Source organism: Cebus imitator, unplaced genomic scaffold (assembly GCF_001604975.1).
Source record: "Cebus imitator isolate Cc_AM_T3 unplaced genomic scaffold, Cebus_imitator-1.0 Scaffold21, whole genome shotgun sequence".
Classification (NCBI taxonomy): Eukaryota; Metazoa; Chordata; class Mammalia; order Primates; family Cebidae; genus Cebus; species Cebus imitator.
The window spans coordinates 6,674,117-6,694,339 of record NW_016107336.1 but is presented as its reverse complement, the minus strand read 5'-3'; the positions used below and the strand labels follow the sequence as shown (position 1 = coordinate 6,694,339).

General features: G+C 39.2%; 1 protein-coding gene across 1 annotated transcript in view; it reads left to right on the top strand.

Annotated features, from left to right (window-relative positions):
* Positions 1–342: 342 nt before the first annotated feature.
* The window catches only part of GADL1 (glutamate decarboxylase like 1), a 158,741-nt gene continuing 138,860 nt past the window's right edge, over positions 343–20,223 (top strand). Inside the window, exon 1 of the mRNA XM_017521671.2 lies at positions 343–819. Coding sequence (XP_017377160.1) covers positions 783–819 — 37 coding nt within the window. The 5' untranslated portion in view covers positions 343–782. The remainder of the gene's footprint in view (positions 820–20,223) is intronic.

The following is a 20,223-nucleotide window of genomic DNA, read 5'->3' as shown; positions in this document are numbered from 1 at the left end:
AAATTTTAATATGAAGACCAGACAAATATCGAGCCTTTTACAAGATTTTACCTTTTACCACCTCCTTTTACTCATTACTATAAGGCAACAACTTGCCCACCACCCCCTACCATTTCCCTTTTCCACACTTAAAATTTTGCAGACACACACACACGAAGCTGAAAGTGGAGAAGGAGAAGGATTCGCTTGTAGAACTCTTAAATGTCAGGGCAGAGCTGAATGAATGGGTAGGGGATCCTGGTCACCACAGCTGCCCTAAAATAGGTTCCCTCAGCTGATGACCTGGGGGAAACTATTTTATGATGCAGGCATCATATTTAGCCTGGGGCTCCTCCGGGTGGCTGAGGCTCTGCGAAGTGGTTACTCCAAAGAACTGGACGCTGGAAAGGTCACCTGGCCGAGAGCCACTCATCTGCTCAGCCCAGCCTGTATCCTGGGAGGGCTCGTAGGGGCGTACCCAGCCTTGTCCTACCCTGATTACCCAGGCTCCGACACACTTTCCCACCCCTTCCCCGCAAAGGAGGAGACACCCTGGCCCTGGGTCAAGCCTGTGGCAACGCAGCCAGCAGCGCTCTAAATATTAGCAGAGAGCCGCAGCACCGGAGCCTCGGATCGCAAAGGGAAAGGAGCGCGCGTGTCCTCGTCCCTCCCTTGGCACTAGTGTGCGCTCGGCTGCTGCCTGGTGCACCTGCCGGTCCCCGGGGGGCGCTGCCTCAGCAACCACAGTCGCCGCCCAGACTGCGGAAGCCGCGTCCGGGGCAGCGCGGAGTTGGGGAGCAGAGATGAGCCGCGACTCGGACCGCCAGGGCCCTGTGGACGGTAACGACTGGCTTCCGCGCGCCTGCGGCGTTTGTCCTTGACCTTTCCCGGCTGGGTTTTAATTTCCTTGCTTTTTGACCTGGGGACTAGAAGTTTGGTTATTTCCTTGCAAAGCGGCTGGGATGGGTAGAAAGTCACCATCTTCATGGATTTTGTTTGCACCATTTTCCGTACCTAAAAGGTTATTATTTTAAGAATCAAATGAGTCAACCTTTATAAAGCGCGAAGAACCGCGCCTAAGACATAATGGAGGTTTGTGAAATAAATGCGTATTGAGATTTTACTGCTTGGTGAACTGCTGCAGGTTTCCCTAAACTGGAAGTACCTGCCATATACAAGAAAAAAAAAAAAAAAAAAAGATCATTTTGCTTCTTTTCGCGTGGGCGGGGGGTGGGGGGGACAAGGACAGCATCATCCCAGCTCTCTCACCTGCAACCAGCTACTCTATAAACAGGGGTTAAAAGAGGCTGCCCTGATCTCAGAGTGGGTGATGCCCTTAGTGCTCTTTGGATCAGAGCTGCAGGTTAAGAACGGGGCCCTTACTTGTTTAAGGATCTTGTGCAGCAGAATTCCCCAAACTGACTTTGTAACTCCGGTGTCACTTCGGTCTGTTTCTGTAAAATAATGGTTACTCCTTCTTTGAAAGGTTATTATTGTTATTCAGGCATTCTCACTAACTAGTTGCTGACCTTTTAGGAGTGATCCTGCAGGAGTAACTCCTCTTTGTATCTATAACCTTTTTGAATTGTGCTGAACGCAGCTTAATGAAGTCTCAGAGACGAAGCTCTCTAGGGCTTCTGCTCAACAGGTAGGTCAGGTAACTCAGCTAGGATTCCCTGCAGATCAGTCATTTTCAAGGCTGGGAGTTTTGCACAGTCGTTGGTGAAGCAAGAACCATTTTGCTGAAAGAAACATTTCACCTTTTATTGTCCCAGTGAGAGTTTCCAGCATAACTGTCCTGATGCTCTTTTAAAAATTAAAGTCGTGTTATTAGCATTCTTATTTTTATATATGGCATAAAAGTTGGCACGTAGAAGTAGAAAGTTGGAATATTGGTTACCAGAGGCTGGGGAGGAGGGTGGGTAGGTCAATTGATACAAAGCTGCAGTTAGACAGGAAGAATCAACTGCAGAGTTGTATTGCACAGGAGGGTAAATGTAGTTAATGTTTTCTGTATTTTTAAAAAAACTAGGAGAGGATTTCAATGTTCTTGCCACAAAGAAATGACAGGTATATGCTAATTACCCTGATTTGGTCATTAAACAACTTATGTGTATTGAAACATCACATTGTATCCCATAAATAGGTAACAGTTATTGTATCTTAAGAACAAAATAAAACTTAAAAGAACTGACACTTAAAACTGCTGAGGCTTTTTATCAGATTCTTTTATGTTTCCAGGGTCAGCACATACTTATTTGAATATTTGGCTAGGCCCGGCATAGTAGCTCATGCCAATAATCCCAGCAATTTTGGAGGCTGAGATGGGCAGATCATTTAAGATCAGGAGTTGGAGACCAGCCTGGCCAACATGGCGATACCCCATCTACTAAAAATACAAAAAAATTAGCCAGGAGTGGTGGTGGGCACAGGCACCTGTAATCCCAGCTACTTGGGAGGCTGAGGCTGGAGAATTGCTTGAACCTGGGAGGCAGAGGTTGCAGTGAGTCGAGATTTGCACAGCTGTACTCCAGCCTGGGCAACAGAGCAAGACTCCATCTCAAATAAATATATCAATCATTTGGCTATTTGGGAATGGATTGAGAATTGTAAATTAGGTTATTTGAGAATCCTAATATTGGAGACTTATGTGAAGGAAGAACGGTCAGAATTGTATCTGACCTTCTTAGCCCTGCTGTTTTGTTTTTAATCTTAATTCCTGTTTAAAAGCCATATAGCATAGTCTTCAGAAATATGATAAACTTTTTTTTTTAAACAAAAAAAGCAAAATATCTACTTTTCCTAAATTAAGCATGTGCCTTGTAACAAAGCACATCTGTAGCTTGTGCTGACTTCAGTAGCTGAATATATGATTTATAAATAGTAAAGTTCAAAGTTGGCCTTAAATCTGAATTTTTGGAAACACCGGAATTCTCGGGTTGCTCTTTGTCTGGTATCCTTGAGCAGGTGATAAGGCAGGAACACAACTAATTATGCCAAATGCTTCCTATGGCATTTTTAAGAAGTACAAGATTAACTATCTGTCACTTAGTAAACCTCCAAGTATGTGTGATGACATTGTGTGAGGTAACATTGGATTAGTATGTCAAATGATATCATCTTAAATTCTCTTGTTGCGTATCTGTTACAGACCTATACATTATGGAAGAATACCCCAGGGATTCCTGTTGCAGATAAAGAATTCTTATTCCTCTCTTTAGGCTTTGACATCGTTTATCATCTTGCCATAGTACATGCAAGAGAGGTTTGAGCAATTAGTTACATCAGATTCAAATTTTCATTATATTAAAAATGGATGATTCTTCAGACTCAAATAATGTTTTTTCTCTATCATTTGAAATATCACAACCTTCCGTCTTCCTGAATAGCTTTAACTCTTGTTAAAACATGCTTAAAATTCTAGTTTTTAATGTGAGGTCAGAAATTTTTGTTGAAATGCTCACTTTTTTATGCCATAAGACTGGTATGTTGTAATAAAATTGAAATCATGACCTTCGGGACCAAAATTCCTGTGCTTTTTCCCCCTCTCTAGATCTTTCCTCTTTTTCTCTGTGACTTTCACTTTTTAATTATCATTTAAATGAAACTCATAACCGGCAAAATTCATCACTGGGTGCATGGTCCCCGCCATTGCTATGCTGACCTACAAATACTATTTTATTTAACCCTCTAACAAGTCAGTGGGGGTACTATTATGGTCTGCCTTTTATTATTAATTTTTAAGGAAACTGAGGCTTTGAGAGGGTAAATATCAGCTCTGGGCATTCAGCCCAGGCTCTAACTCCAGAACACACAGAACCTTACACTCTTAACACCTAATCCCTGGCCCCGGCCTTTGTTACAGAATATGGGCAGGTGACCCGGAGCAGAGTCCTTCACCTGCCTCTGTGGAGACCTCAGGAATAATGCTGGAGAAGATCCTGAGATGTGTGTGGCTTTAAGTTCCTTGAAATGACAGAAGCGGTCTTCCCTCTTTGGGGTGGGAAGGATGGGAAGACAAGCTCTCAGTGTTGGGAGATTTGCACTCACGGTAGGGTTGGTTGTGGCAGTCCTGAGGCGGCAGGTTGTCTGCCTCTCAGGAGCATGTGTATGTGCTCTGCTCTGTGGTTGCTAAGAATCAAAGCAGCTTGGCTCTGAGGGAAAGGGGCAGCATCCCATGGGATGAACTCTGTAACAGCCTTTCTCTTGGGGTAGGTTTACTGATTCTGTTCCTTTCAGATCATGACACATGAATCCATTTTATAAGGCGGTACCCTGGGAGCAGGCAGACTCACCCTGAGCCGTAGCTATTCTCTTGTTGGTAACGGCAGGAAGGAAGGAAGAAGAATGCAAAGTAAATACTCTACCTGACAGCCTGTTCAGACTGTGTCTCTGGATACATGACCTATCTCTGTGAGCCTCAGTTTTGTTCATAAGTAGGGATAAGGCATGGCAGGTAGGTTATAAATAGACCTGTTCAGAAAATTGTATGTGAAAGTTAATAAGGTTATTGGAATGTGTTAGCGCCATGTGATTTTTCAGGAAGAGCCCAGAGCAACGGTCACTCAACTCTGTAATTCTAGGAAGCACAGTCTCATATACACCTATTGATGAAGAATGTCCACCAGCTGCATGATGACCCCACTCTACATTTGGTTTGCTGCTGAGTCTTTGTAATTTGGGATTTCAGTTTTAGGGAAATAATGAGTAATTTACATAATAGAACACAAGAATGAAGAGTTCAGGTGATTTGTAGGGAGGTGATTTTCAGAGAGCAGTTTGGTCACTGCCATAATGGAGGTACTACCACAGATGTTTCAAGAATTTTTATCTCTGTGTTCGCTGGTTTTTCTAATGTATTTGGTAAAGCTTGTATTGCTCATATCATCACTATTTAAATGTTTGTAATTCTATGTGTTTGTTTCTTCCCTGATGTCTATGAGGGTATGAAACATCTATTTACTGCATCCCCAGCATCTAGCAAAGGGCGTGGCACATAGTAGGTTAAATATAAACATATATTTAACATATGTTCGTTCAATAAGCTCATGCATGAATGATTTAGAGTCCTTTTCATCTTTGCACTTAAATTCTTGTTTTTGCCTCCTTGAAGTTATAATAGTAAAAATTAGTAACTGTTTACACGTCAAACAAAGGGGCATTATTTGCAACATCTAAGTATCTGATAGCTGGATGGCTAAATTATGGTAGAGTACAGAATACTATGGGAATGCATTCCTTGTATTCTACATACTGCAAGAGGATCTAGGTGGCTAGCTAGCAAAGAGTTAACAGGGGTTGTCTCTAGGTAGATGGGATTGTGGATATTCCTTAAGTTCTATTGATCATATTTTCTGATTCTTATGTAAGGAATGTGTGTTGCTTTTACAAGGAAGAGACAGTGCAAGAAATATAAACTATGTATATTATAGATCATTTATACTGTACCACCTGTCACTAGACACTTAAGGTTATCTTCTCAGCTAATTTTCTAAATTTGCCCTCCTCTCTTTTTGAACATTTAAGTAGTTTCCAACTTCTCAGCATTCGAAAATAGCATAATTGAATTAAAAGAGATGCATGATTTAAAAAAAAACTCGAAGTAGGAAAAAAAAGTTAACTGGAATCCAGTGACTAAGAATATTAATTTCTCAGCATGTTGCCATGTTAAATACATAGCTTTGCTGTCAATCATAGTTAACTTTTGGTCTTGTTTCTGTGTTTGGCTTTTCCTTTGTTATGTATACATTTTATTTTATTTTTTTGACAGTTCATGAATACCTCTCCTTTGTAAGTGTTCCCTGTTTTGCATTTGTGCTTGAAGTGTTTGCAAGGTGGCCACCATTGAGTATCATTTCTTTGTCTGCAAAGGCAGCTCCAAGAACAAGAAACTCTGTAGAGATGGCTTTTGATATGGTTTGACTGTGTCCTCACCCAAATCTCATCTTGTAGTTCCCATAATCCACACGTCATGGGAGGGAACTGGTGGCTTTACAAAGGGCAGTCCCACTGCACACACTCTCTTGCCTGCCACCATGTAAAACATGCCTTTGCTCTTCCTTTGCCTTCCGCCATGATTGCAAGGCCTCCCCAGCCATGTGGAACTCTGAGTCCATTAAAGCTTTTTCTTTACAGATTACCCAGTCTTGGGTATTTCTTTATAACAGTATGAAAATGAACTAAGTTTTAAAAAAATTAACATTTGGGAATAGAGGTATGAATGAGTAAGCTGTTAATTCATTAACTCAATAATCTATAAATGCTTTCTCAAAGATCCAGAAACTTCACAATCCAATGACCTCTTAAAGACCCCACCTCTCAGTACTGCCACGTCGGGAATTCAGTCACAACATGTGTTTTGGAGGGGACATTCATACCATAACCCCTTCTTTTTAACTCCAGTTCGTACCACCCTAGCATGTCCTCCTCCTCAGTCCTTGACTATATACACTAAGTACTCTATTCATTAACAGGTGTAACAAGGTGAGGTGACACCACGTTGGAGTCCAGGCTCTACCAGTTACTGAAGTCTAAGCACTGTGGGCACTGAACTATGTCCTTGGGCATGCTGCCCAAATTCCGAGGTCCAGCTTCCTTATCTGTAACTAGTAACAGAACTTGCCTTGCAGAATAATGGTGAGGGTGACATGAGGTGGTGCCTGTAAACACTTAGCACTAGCTCATTCTGTGCACGCTCTCTAGATTAGCTATTATGATCATCATTAAATAGAAGTGGCAGACTACGTTTGAGACTAAAGCTCCAATGGACTACATCAACTCCATTGTCCCTGGTTTTGTCCACTGTCTCTCTTATGCTGACTTCCAGGAGCTTTAGGCTGTGAATATGAACACAACAATATAGTTTGGGACCCAAAAGCTCCATTCAGGCTGGATGCTCTAAAGTGGTCAGAATTGTCTAGTCCTCTCTGTATAACACAGTTGTGGTAAGCAAAGAGTTACAACATGAATATCAGAATGAAGCTAACCCCCATGCTGAGAAGTTTGCATTCTACTTCAACAGGCTCCAAACAGCACTGCTTAGGTCAGAGTCCCCTCCTTCAATGAAGCCCCTTTCTCAGATATCACTATCCCACCCCACTCCCCATCACTTGCTCTTGCTCTGTCCTCTTCTCACCAGCCCAAATTTGTTCTTCTTGTGTCCCCAGTTTGTTCTTTATAACGCAGAACTGCAGTTACTCCTGGGGGAGAGTCTTGCTTACTTCTGCAGAAACCCTGGATACTGTAAATTAGTGGCGAGAAGTCAGCACTTTGTCTTTCGGTGTGCAGAAATGTCTTCGTATTGCTCCTTTTGGACATATCTAGTCCTCTTGACTAAATTGCCCTCCTTAATCTAATGCTTAAAATCAAAAAGGATTAAGCCATTTTATCTATGGGGCTTATTAGACAATCAAGTGTTTTACTGAGTTTTTCACATTCAACTCTTCAGCTCTTGTATTAGCTTCGTTAACCATTGTAATGATCGGTAAAAATTGATGTTCTCATTTACCAATTAGTTCAAATATTAGTAATTTTCATTGTGATGCATTATGGGGCAGTTTTAGAAACTTACATTTTAAGCCTTTTGTTGATATATATTTAGAATTTTTCGTATTTCTAGTCCGTTTTTGATCTCTTAATTTTCTGGCAATTATTTTTTTCTGCCGATATTAATAAAATACTCATTCATTAAATGTTTAGAAATAAATATTAGTTTAAAAATGTAGGCTGGGCACGGCAGCTCACGCCTATAATCCCGGTGCTTATGAAAAACAAAGCAGAAGTTTCACTTGAGATCAGGAGTTCAAAACCCAGCCTGGGTAGCACAGTGAGACCACAGCTCTATAAAGTCTAAATATATAAAATTTATATAAAAATTTTGAAAATGTAAATGCTGAATTATTTCAAGTATAGATTGCAAATTGTTTGTATAGTAAAAGCCTGTTTTGTTGAAAAATCATCCATTTATACATATGAAACTGGAATTGAAAATATTTACACCTAGGAATTAAAACTAATTGTCTATGATTGGGTGGATAATGGAATTTTTCTTCGATTCAGCCACTTCTTTTTTGTAATGAGTTTCTATTGTTTCTGTCAAGAAGAAAAAAAGTAACTTGATGGGGATGGAGCTTTTGTTTTGCTTAAATGCTCTTCTCACTTACTTTAGCCCAGGCTTTTTAGCTTCATCATACCTCTGGTTTGGTTATCAACTTATAAAGGCATGAATGTCATTCTATTGTTTTAAAAATTCTTACTTTGGAATCTAAAATGCTTCCCGATTAATCCTCTACTGATGTCTACTTAAGTTGTTTTAACATCTTTAAATCACAGATAAGACAGAAAATAATTGGCTGGAAATTCATTAAAAATATAGAAGCAAAAATGGGGGAACACTGCAATTCTGGGAGAAGATTAATCATGTTTTAAGGCATAATGAGGAGTTAGAAATTTGCTTAGGAACATGCCAGAAATACTAATCCCTGGAAATCCAGTGACTGGAAATACTTTTACAAATGATCATCTTGACCAATTTGTATTTGGTTGAATTGGTATTGGACAAACAGTTGCTGGTTGTCAGGACTGCAAAGAGGAAGAACAAAGTGTGTTATTCTGATGTGGACTGAGGCTCAGGTTCTGACTAACAGCAATGAGCCACCAAATTCACTGTTCCCCCACCCCCAATAAAGGGGGTAAGAAACAACACTACTTACTCCTAGGGTTTTGTGAGAGTTGACAGAATATATGTTAAGTACTTGGCACATCAATGGTATTTCCTACCTTCCCCCCTCAATAAATATCACATTGAATTGTATGTATATATATGCATGAAAATCTCTGGGAAGTGTGATTTTTAATAAGGTTTAGTTTAAATATATCCTCCAAACCAAATAACAAATGCACTGTATAATGAGGAAGAGACACCTTTGACTTTCACTCTTAATAGGGTAACTGAAAATGAGTGGTTTTAAAGATTCTTTCTGGTCAGAATGGAAATAATACAGATAAGAAATATTATAGAAGATAGTTTTTTGGGCTGATGAAATTATGGTGGTTCAATTTGGTATCCTCTTGAACCTGTGCTCAGATTCTAACTCATGGACTTAGGGAACTAAATCTGATTCTGCTTCTGTTGCCACCACCTCTTTAAGGACTGTTCCTTCAACACGTGCTGCAGACTTGCTCAAGAAGGGAATCAGGGACCTCCAATTTGAGTTTTTGCCTGATGCTCATTTTTGAACAGTAGATCAAAGTCTTCATGCAATGGGATTGTCTCAGGGAAGGCATTTTCCTTCCACAGCTGGGCTTCATCTCAAGTCCCCAGATGTGGTTCAAATACTCTACTTAATGTTGTCTCTTCTGTGACTACTGTGGCTTTGGCCCTTCAAGTTGGAGACTGTAGAAAATGTTGTCCTCAGACCCACCAAGATAATACAGAATGCATCCCTACTGTTCCTGATCGGCAGTGGAATAGCAGAATTTTATAGACTAAGACATGAAAGCATTTGGAGTTGGAGGAGCAACTAGGATGTTTAGAGTTGGAGGACTGAGACAAGTGGGATACCAGTTGTCTTTCCACAGCTGTCTCACTGCTAATCTTGTTAAAAGACAAATAAAATTTTTATTTAAAAACTTTAAATATTCACAAGAGCATGAAAATAGTAACAAACTCAAGGAAATTAAAGACCTGTACAGTAAAAGCTATAAAATATTGCTAAAATAAAGAGGTGGAAGCTACCCAAGCGTCCATCAGTGGATGAATGAACAAACAAAATGTAGTATATACATACAATGGAATATTAGGTCTTTAGTGAAGAGACATACTGTGTTCATGGATTAGGAAACTGTTAAGATGTCCATACTACCCAGAGCAATGCAGATTTAACACAATATCAAAATCCAAATGGCCTTAGTTATGCAGACATATAATTTATCCTTAAATTCACATGACATTTAAAAATTATTTTGGCTTTCAAATTCCTCGAAAAAAAACACATTTGGACGACTCATACGTTCTGATTTGAAAACATTACAAAGCTCCCAGAATCAAGAGTGTGGTACTAGCATAAAGACAGATGTATAAATGGAATAGGATACAGAAACCAGAAATAAACCCTCACATATACAGTCAAATGACCTTTGATAAAGGCTTGAAGACCATGCTATCAAGAAAGAACAGTCTTTTCAACAAATGATGTTGGGTAAACTGAATATCCACATCCAAAAGAGTAAGGCTGAATCTTTTTCTTATGCTGTATATAGAAATCAACTCAAAATGGATTAAATATATAGTGCAAGACCCAAAAATACAAGATTTCTATAAGGGAACACAAAGGGAAAGCCTTATGACATTGGATTTAGCAATTATTTCTTGAATATGACACCAAAGCACAGGCAACAAAAGCAAAAATAGACAAATGAGACTATATCAAACATAAAACATTTTGTGCATCTAAAGACACAAACAGTGAAAAGGCAATCTATGGGATGAGAGAATATTTTCAAATACATCTAATATTGTGAATATATAAAGAACTCCTACAACTCAAAAAATCTTACCACTCAAAAATGGGCAAAGCACTTGAACAGACATTTCTTCAAAGATGTTATACAAATAACAAATGTATGCAAAGATGCTCACTATTACTAACCTTAGAGAAATACAAATGGAAACCACACTATCACCTTATACCCATTAAGATGGCTACTATAAAAAATGCCACCACCTGAAAACAAGCACTGGAGAGTATGTGGGCAAACTAGAGCACTTGTACACTGTTGGTGACACTGTACAATGGTGTAACTGCTATATAAGATAGTATTAAAAATGAAAAATAAAACTACCCTATCCAGCAATTCTGATAATTTACCTCAAAAACTGAAAACAGGGTGGAAGAGATATTTGTAAACCAATGTTCATAGGAGCACTATTCACAATAGTGAAGAGGTAGAAGCTACCCAAGTATCCATCCATGGATAAATGGATAAACAAAATATAGTGTATACATGCAATCATGTATGATTTGGTCTTTAAAAAGGGAGGAAATTCTGTCACATGCTATATCGATAAACCTTCATGACATTATGCTGAGTGAAGTCAGTCGCAAAAAGACAAATACCATATAACTCCATTTATGTGAAGTATTTAAAGTAGTGAAATTCATAGAAACAGAAAACAGGTTCTGGTGATTTCCAGTGGATTGTGAGGGGGAAAGTGGAATTATTTAATGGGTATACAGTTTCAGTTTTGGAAGATGAAAACGTTTTGAAGATCTGTTTCACAATGTGACATATAGTTATATATGTGCAAATAAACAGTGTGAATATACTTAACACTACTGAGTTATACACTTAAAAATGGATTAAGGTGGTATATTTTATTCATGTTTACAACAAAAAACGCCTAATTAAAAAATAAACAAAATTATCTTAAGGATAGAAAAGTGTAAAACAGGGAGGCAAGTAAGTTTCTAAATAGTTTCAGTCTATTCAGTGCTGCTATAACAGAATACCATGGAATGGGTAATTTATAACAATTTTATTGGCTTACTCTTCTGGAACTGGGAAGTCCAAGATTGAGGGGGTCAGCCTCTGGCAAGTCTTCTTGCTGCATAATTCCATGATGGAAGACAGAGGCAAGAGAGAGCAAGAGGGGGCCACACTCTTGCCTTTGCAACAACTTCAATCTCACCCATGAGGCTGGAGCCCCCTTGACCTAATCACTTTTTATAGTATTTAAAAGGTCCCACCTTTTAATGCTGTTAAAATGGCCATTAAATTTCAACCTGAGTTTTTGGAGACAAGCATTCAAAGCACAATAGTCCCTGAACAAGTTTATCCTTTTCTTGTATTTGACATTGCTATGGATAGTACTGGTCATGTTGTAATATTTCTAAAGAGTAGAGATGTGTCCAGTTGTTTGTCCTTTCATTGAACCATCTGAGATTGCCGTTCTTGAGTTTTTGTAACTTCAGACTGTTGCCATCTTTCTCATCAGGGCCTCCTATGAAGGTCAGTGACATTTTCCTTCTCATGAATTCCAGTCGCAGCTTTACCACCACTTGCTGCTTTTGTGTATTACATTTAACAAGCTTGGTCATGGTTTTATCCTCTAGGTTTTTTTAGCCCACAAAAGGTTGGAATTACATACAGCGTAATTTAGGTTGCCTCTGAAAAAAATGTTAAGGGGATCTACTCTGAGAGTTTCAGTATCTGTTCTTTTCACATTGTTCTAATTTTTGGCATTTTCCTGTGTCCTTGTATATATTCTAGTTATATGATTTTATCAGAGAAGCTTGCATACAAAATATATGTATATGAAGCTATTTTTATGTAAATGTATATGTGCATAATTACAATTTATGCCCATGATTTGAAAAACTTGTTTTATTGCTCAAGAGATAGACGTATAAACAGAATTGGCAGGTAAGTCCCAGTTGAAAGGAGTATTACAGCTTTCTACTCACTTAACTGCACTGGGAATGTGATTGATTTTTAACCCTTAGGGAAAAGGGCAATGCCTATGCTTTTTCCTTTTTCCATTTTCACTGCTCTCATAAGAGTTCACAGTACAGCTTACAACAGAGTGGCCAATTATGTTTCACTCTTTTTTTACATGTAATTTAAGAGCTTTCTTGAGATCTAATTTATATTCCACAAAATTGACCAACTTGAGAGTACAGTTCCATTTTTAACAAATTTGCAGTCATTTAATCCTCACCTCCATACAATTTTAGAGTACAGTCATCCCTCTGTATCCACAGAGAACTGGTTCCAGGACCTCCCGTAGATACCAAAATCCACAAGATGCTCAATTCCTTTATATAAAACGGCATAGTACTTGCATGTGTATTAGTCCATCCTCACACTGCTCTAAGGACATACCTGAGACTGGGTAACTTATAAAGGCAAGAGGTATAATGGACCCACAGTTCCTCATGGCTGGGGAGGCCTCACAAGCATGGCAGAGGCAAAGAAGGAGCAAGGGCACATCTTACATGGCAGCAGGTAAGAGCGTATGGGCAGGGGAACTGCCTTTATAAAACCATCAGCTCTCGGGAGACTTATTCACTATCACAAGAGCAGCACAGGAAAAACCCTCCCCCATGATTCAATTAATTCCCACCAGGTCCCTCCCATGACACATAAGGATTATGAGAACTACAGTTCAAGATGAGATTTGGGTGGGGATGCAAGCCAAACCGTATCAGCACATATCCTGTGCACATCTCCCTGTATACTTAAACCATCTCTCGATTACTTATAATACTTATTACAATGTAATTTATATGTAAATAGTTACACTATATTTTTAAACATTGTATTTTTATTGTACTATCATTGCTTTTAAAAATATTTAATATTTTAAAATACTTATTGAATCCATAGATGTAGAACCCACAGTTGCAGAGGACTGTTTTCATGCATGCATTTAAAAAATTACTGTGCTTTTCTTCTGCTGCCTCAATACATACCTCTTCCTTTATGCCAGCAATGTCTGCGTGGGAAAGATTCTGATCTTTGTAAGTAGAATGCAAGGAGAAAGGCAGTTACTGTTTAGATTCAGGCAGTCAGAACAGGAGTTTTAAAGAAAAACAAGTTTTAGCATTCCGGCTATTGCCATGGGCTTTCTAAATTCTTTTATTTTCCCTTTAACTTAACCAATTTGGCCTAGAGAAACAAATTATGGAGTTTTGCTCCTGGTGCAGAAGAGATACTTTTGACACCTTCACTGGTTATCTATGAGGCTACCGTCATGAAAAAGTAATATTTAATGCAGGCAAAGTCACTGAAAGATCTCCATTTCTGGCATGAGGTGACAATGAGAAGAGAAAAAAGGATAAAGTCAAGAGAGGTCAGTGCAGAAATGCACATTCTTGATTTCTTATTACTACTTGGGATGGATGCAGGGGTGGAGGGACAGTGGATGGTTATATGGTCGTTTTATTGAAACACGGTAAGCAACAGTAGAGGCCTTTATCAGCTTCTCTTGAAGGAGGTCACCTTGCAGACTTAAAGCTGAAGTGGTGGCTCACTGAAGTAGGATGGAGAGGGAGAGCCTGTATTGATCTCTAAGGAGTGAAGGTGATTCAGAAAAGCCTTTTTGTCCTCAGAGGAGGGTAGATTGATTGAGCACCCTTGGTCCTCCCAATGGGCTTTCTCTGATGAGGATGAAGGCAAAAGCTATGGGATGAATTTGCTCTTGAGAGCCAAGGAAGGATGTGGCATAAGCCAAGAAATGTCTATACCATCACTGAAAGCCAAAGTGAGACCACTGCATCCAGAGAGAACTCCAGTCTCTGACTAACATGAGAGAGAAGAGGCAAGGAGTATGTGTCCCACATGACTGCTAGGTGCAAATGCAGTAAAGACATAGACAAGGGAGGCTGCCCAGGGACAAAGGTGCCCGTCAGTGCACACTGCACTGATCCAAGGACTCCATCACTCTTCCTCCACCCTGAGGTTGAATGAGACACACTTTTCTCCCCACGTACTGAGAAGTCATCAAGAAAGTATTAGGAGTAGAAATCGGATATATCAAACACATTTACACAGTTAAACACAAGATTGCCTAACGAATTATTTTATCTGTTCATGTTTTAACCAGATTGGACTAAATAGTTACCTTTTTTCAGCAATGTGGGCTCATGTGGAAGACAAGATTAATTAAAGAGCAAAATAAAGACACTGTATTTTCTCTGCTTACCCGAGCATCATAAAAATAACAGCAACACAATAGCCTTAAAACAAATGGAATTCACTGCCCCAGCTAGTGCCATTGCCGCTGGCACTGTCTTTGGAGAAAAGCAGTTGCCAAAGGTAAATATGTGCAAAGCTGTGTCTCCGGCCTCTGAGTGGAGTGTCCTGTGATAAGTGAGGCTCAGAAGATAAGTTCTGCATTTTATAAAGGAAAAGAGATGGGTGTCAAATGTATTGGTCATAATTTTAAGCCACAGTATTCGTGCATTCATTCCGGTCTTTAAACAATTTACAGAGATACTTGACATAAAATTGCATTTCTACCCCTAAAGTAGGTTTCATGGGCCTAAAGACTGCCTGCTCATGTTCTCCCCATCACCCCTTCCCTGAGCTACTTCCATGAAGGTCCTGGACAATTTTAGAAATTTATGGTTCTGAAGAGCGCTCCTAAGGACAACTTTTAGAAGTGGCAGAATGTGATCTTTGTTAATTACATGAATAACTTAATGTTTAAATATGGGCTTTAGCCATAGAATCATTGTTAGAGTGACAAGGTATTTTGTAGAGCATTATTTAACTGAGTATCATTTAGCCAGAAAGGTTAAAGTACATGCAGCCACAGAGCTACTTAGAGCCAAAGTCAGGACTAAAAGTCACACCCCCAACTCCAGAGAGTTCCTTTTGTGTATATCATCGGGGCAGGCAATTCAAAGCAAGAAACCAGACCTATAAGATACTGATCAAATCATAGTTGGAATTTATGTGTTTCTACCAGCATCTGAGATTTTTTGGTATAGTGCTAATAATTACAGCATTCAGGACCTTCTTTATGTTAAATATTGTAGAGCAACTATCTAAATTACTTGATGATAGCAAGCCACTGCTAAATATTAAAATCTATTACGGTTAAATATTAAAATCTATATGGTTAATGCTACAGCTTTCACACATCTTAAATTTCCACACTTCAGTTTTTGCCTATTAAACAGACAAAAGTCAAATCAGAATCCTCCCTTTGCTGACGTTGTAAGCTAAGAAGACTATTCCCAATTCAACACTCTTTATGCTGTGTTGTTTGATTCTTCCCATACTTTGTATTGACTTACAAAATCAATAGAGCCTTAGTCAATATTTTGTGACATATCTGATTTTCCAGATGCTGTGTGGGCCAAAAAATATACCCAAGCAACATGTTTCCTTCATATGCATTTTCATCATGGTATTTTCTGTCATGACACTCAGTTTATTTCAGTACCTAATTTGTATGATGCAGTGATACAGGAGAAAGAAAATCTATAAAAAATTGGATTTCCTAATATTAGTCAGTGGCCTTATTTTTCAAGTTGATGGCACAACAAAAGAGAATTTTAGAAAGTAATTGCAGAACGTAAGTTTGATGACAGAGTTTGATGACAGTTTTACCCAAAATTGTTCATTATGTCAACTTTGCATTTGATTGTTCTTTTATTGTTTCATGTGTGTTAGTCCAATCTTCCTGGTGAGAGGCTACATAGTTTCGTGGAAAGAGATGTTACAATCGATCATAGTTTGAATATCAGCTCTGCCATTTACTATATCAGCTATGTGATCTCCATAGAGTTAACCTCTCTGATCTCCATTTCCATATTTGTAGAACTGGGTATGATGCTTGCCTTATAGGGTGCTATGAATATTTACCCCAAAACATGCAGTATAAGTGCCTAGTACAGTCTCTTTCTGGTCCATTGACAAGGTGATTCCAGGGAGACAGCCAAATAGAGGATGTCTTCTAAAGTAAGGCATCTGTCACCGTGGGTAACTAAAGCTTACTCCTGGCTGGGTAACCCTGGGTGTTAATGAAAACGACATTAGTGTTACCGCATATGAAGAACAAGAAAGCTGGGTATTAATACATCAATTTCTGTCACTTATCGGTTGAAGGCTGCTGAGCTATCGGTATTCATTATTCAGAGCTTCACACTTGCCATGAGTGGACAGAGTAGGTTCTAACCAAAATAGGCTACAGGCAGAGACATAAAGATGCTAGCATTTGGAAATTGAATAGCCTGTACATGGAAGAGACACCTGAAGAAACAAACACTTTTTTTTTTTAATTGATGAACTTTTGTTTTCTTGGCTCCCCATGCAGAGGTATGCTGAAACCACCTCATACTTGTTCATTACGAGTGTTAAATATTCAGAAATGTTACTAGCCAGTCTTAAAATTGGCCATGAAATTAGCCATGATTGGGGTCTTTACACCATAGAAATAGGCAAGTGCTCTTGGAGTCTTTTCTTCAGAAATCAATTTATCAGTACACATTACTGCCCTTATCCCATCTCTTTCCATAGATGGAGAATGAGGGGGTTACAATCATAGGCTTGAGAATCATAGACCTATTCCAATTTGATCTGATACCTTTTAGCTGTGTAGCCTTGGGCAAGTTTCTGAGTTTTAATATCCTAATCTATAAAATGGGATATTAGTATGTAACTTGTGCAGCTTTTGTGAAGATTAAATACAGTAATATATGTACAGAACATTATGGAGTATGGAATATATTATCGGAATTAGACCTTACACAATTGTGATAGGAACTGAAGAGGAAAACATATGGGATAAATGGAAATCAGAGAAGTCAAAATTAGCCTTTCTGAAGAACTGGCAAGAATGGCCAAGGTGGAGCTTGTAGCAAAATCTGGGAATCCAGCATGTCCAGTTGCCAAAGGATAACAGTGAAACGGGCTGGAGAAACTCTTTTGCGTGAATGACATCTCTGGGATCAATAATGAAACATCTAGATGAGAAAAGAGTGAGGATAAACTGCAATATTCTGGCAGGTCTGCATCCATCCATTACAGCATTTGACCTCAAAGCGGCTGGGTCACTGCTTCACGTCTACCAGAAAGTGGAGCCAAGGGCCACAGAGAACACTAGATTAGGAAACCATACCAGAGGGCAGAATCACACCCTATTTAATATATGAAGTATTTGCCCAGCGGGATTTCAGAACTGCTGTAAGCCAGTGGTTGCCCTCTGCCGCCTCCTCTTTCCTGAGAGTGTCTGCAGAAATTGTCCTGGCCTGTATCACTATTGTAATGATGTATGTGGCATCTCATAGCTTCTGGTTTTAGTTTAGGGGTCTCGAGACCAAGAACATAACTGACCTGTCTTGTTTTCCTGTAGACAAGACACAGATCATGATATTCTAGACTTCAAGCCTAATTCTACAATGAGATAAGATTTTGGGAGGTCCTCGTATGGGAACGAGCATATTATGTGGATAACAGGAATATGAATAATTTTGGTCAGAGGCTGACTACAATAGATTGCAAAATTGGTTTCAAAATCCTTCCTAGTATGCATACCGTTTTTCAATGTGACTGGCCTTCTGTCATCAAGAGGTGAGTTTTCTTCTTCTTCTATCCTTGAGTCTGGCTGCTTTTGTGACTTGCTTTGACCACTAGACAGAAGTGGTATTTGTGACAAATAATTTGAGATCTCAAGGTGCTGTAGTTTTTGCCTTTACTGTCTTCGAAGCTGCTATTACTTTGTGAAGACCACCAGTCTAATCTCTTTGATAATAAAGGCCTACACAGAGAGAAAGACCCAGCCATCTTCATCTTCCTGGCTGAGCTCAGCTCTAAGCCAGTGGACAAAAGTTGGATGCAGTTGTGTGAATGGGCCTAGGCAAGACCAGAATTACCCCTCCAAGACATTACATTGATGCTGCTTTAAGCTACTAAATTTTTGGTTCGGTTTTGGTACAACTACAGATAGCTGATATAACCTTCAAGTAAATTTTTCTGCTTAACTTAGCCAGAGTGAATGTAATCGTATCTTCAAAGAGTTGTTTTGTATAAATGTTCTACTGTTTACAAAGGACCTACAAAATATGGCATAGAGTAAGCACTAAGTAAGTGCTAGCTATGATTATATAAAATAGGTTCTAGATGCTTATGAGAGCCAGAATGTAGGTAACACTTAGGGGATCTGAGGAATCTTTAGGAAGGCTTACACAGGCTTCAAGCAATCTCTGTGCCATCAAACCTCGGTTCTCTAGAATTCAAAATGAGAACATTTGCTAACTGATCTGTATGTAAGTGCTTGTAAAGCTCCAAGATCCCTAAATCTTACACATAATTGGCCAAAATCATCCTTGGCACGTATCCTAGATAGTTCCAAACCCGTATCTCAGTGAGTTTCAGCTGAGGAATAACCCAGGCCAGTGTCTCTCTGATCTCTAGGCAGTGTTCTGTGAATACTTCATTTCTCGACATGACAGTTAGCGGTGAGATGTGTGGGCATCCCCCAGGACACCTGAATTTGCCATTCCAGCAGTATCATCTATAATGTAGTTCATGTTACTGTGGTGACTCCCAGGAAGCTACAATTTTTAGAATATTTGCTCCAATTTTGCATAGAGGTGAAGCTGAATCTGTGTGGCATAAAGGGATATAAGTTTCAGCCACACCCTCTTTACTCCTTCACTAAGCAATTCTGCTCTGGCCCCAGATTTGCAAACCCTATTCAGCAGGTAACAGGGTCTTCTCTCTCCCTAGAAAGCAGTTTAGACCATCTTTTTAAATTTAAATATATCCCCTGGAAAGGTTTTACTGCCATTCCAATGAGCTTCTCAATATGTGTTTTCCAATCACATTTAGAAATTCTGTAAAGGAATTTTGATAAGTACAGTTTTCTGTATCTGAAGGTGGCCACATGTGAATGTCACAACGTATTGAGAAGCAAGAAAGCTGAGTAATTGCCCTCTGCTCACCTAGAAAATGATTCACCAAAGCCCTAAGGAGGAGGCAGAACCCTGGGCAAAGATAAGCCCCATATCAGAGTTAATCAACAGATGATGCAAATGAGGCATCCATTTATAGCATTTATTTAAATTTTCATTTAAATTGCTGGTTAAATGGAATGCATTTAAAATCTTGAAGTCAACACTTGAGCAAATTGGTTTCAAAACTATAAATTGTAACACATTGCAATTTAATATATACTTCTAAGATAATTGCTTATTGCTTTAGGAGTACAAAAATATATCCAAATAGTTTAGTCTGGTTTATAAGACACAGAAAGCAATATCTTCTTGCTTGCCTTTTGTGGAAAAAAGTAGAATATGGTAATTATTAACATGGCATCTGGAATCAGGCTGCCTGGCTTTGAATTCTGGCTCCACCACTTACTAGCTATATGACTTGGACAATTCTCTTTCTCCAACTTCAGTTTTCTTATCTATAAAAGAGTTAATAAAGATACTGTCATCATAAGGCTCTTATAAGGATTAAATCAAATAACCTATATAAAGTATGTAGCTCAGTACCTGGTCCATTGTAAGTATCCATTAAATATTAACTGGCCGGGTGCAGTGGCTCACACGCCTGTAATCTCAGCACTTTGGGAGGTCGAGGTGGGTGGATCACAAAGAGATCATCCTGGCCAACATGGTAAAACCCTGTCTCTACTAAAAAATACAAAAAAATTAGTGGGGCATGGTGACGCATGCCTGTAGTCCCAGCTACTCGGGAGGCTGAGGCAGGAGGATTGCTTGAACCTGG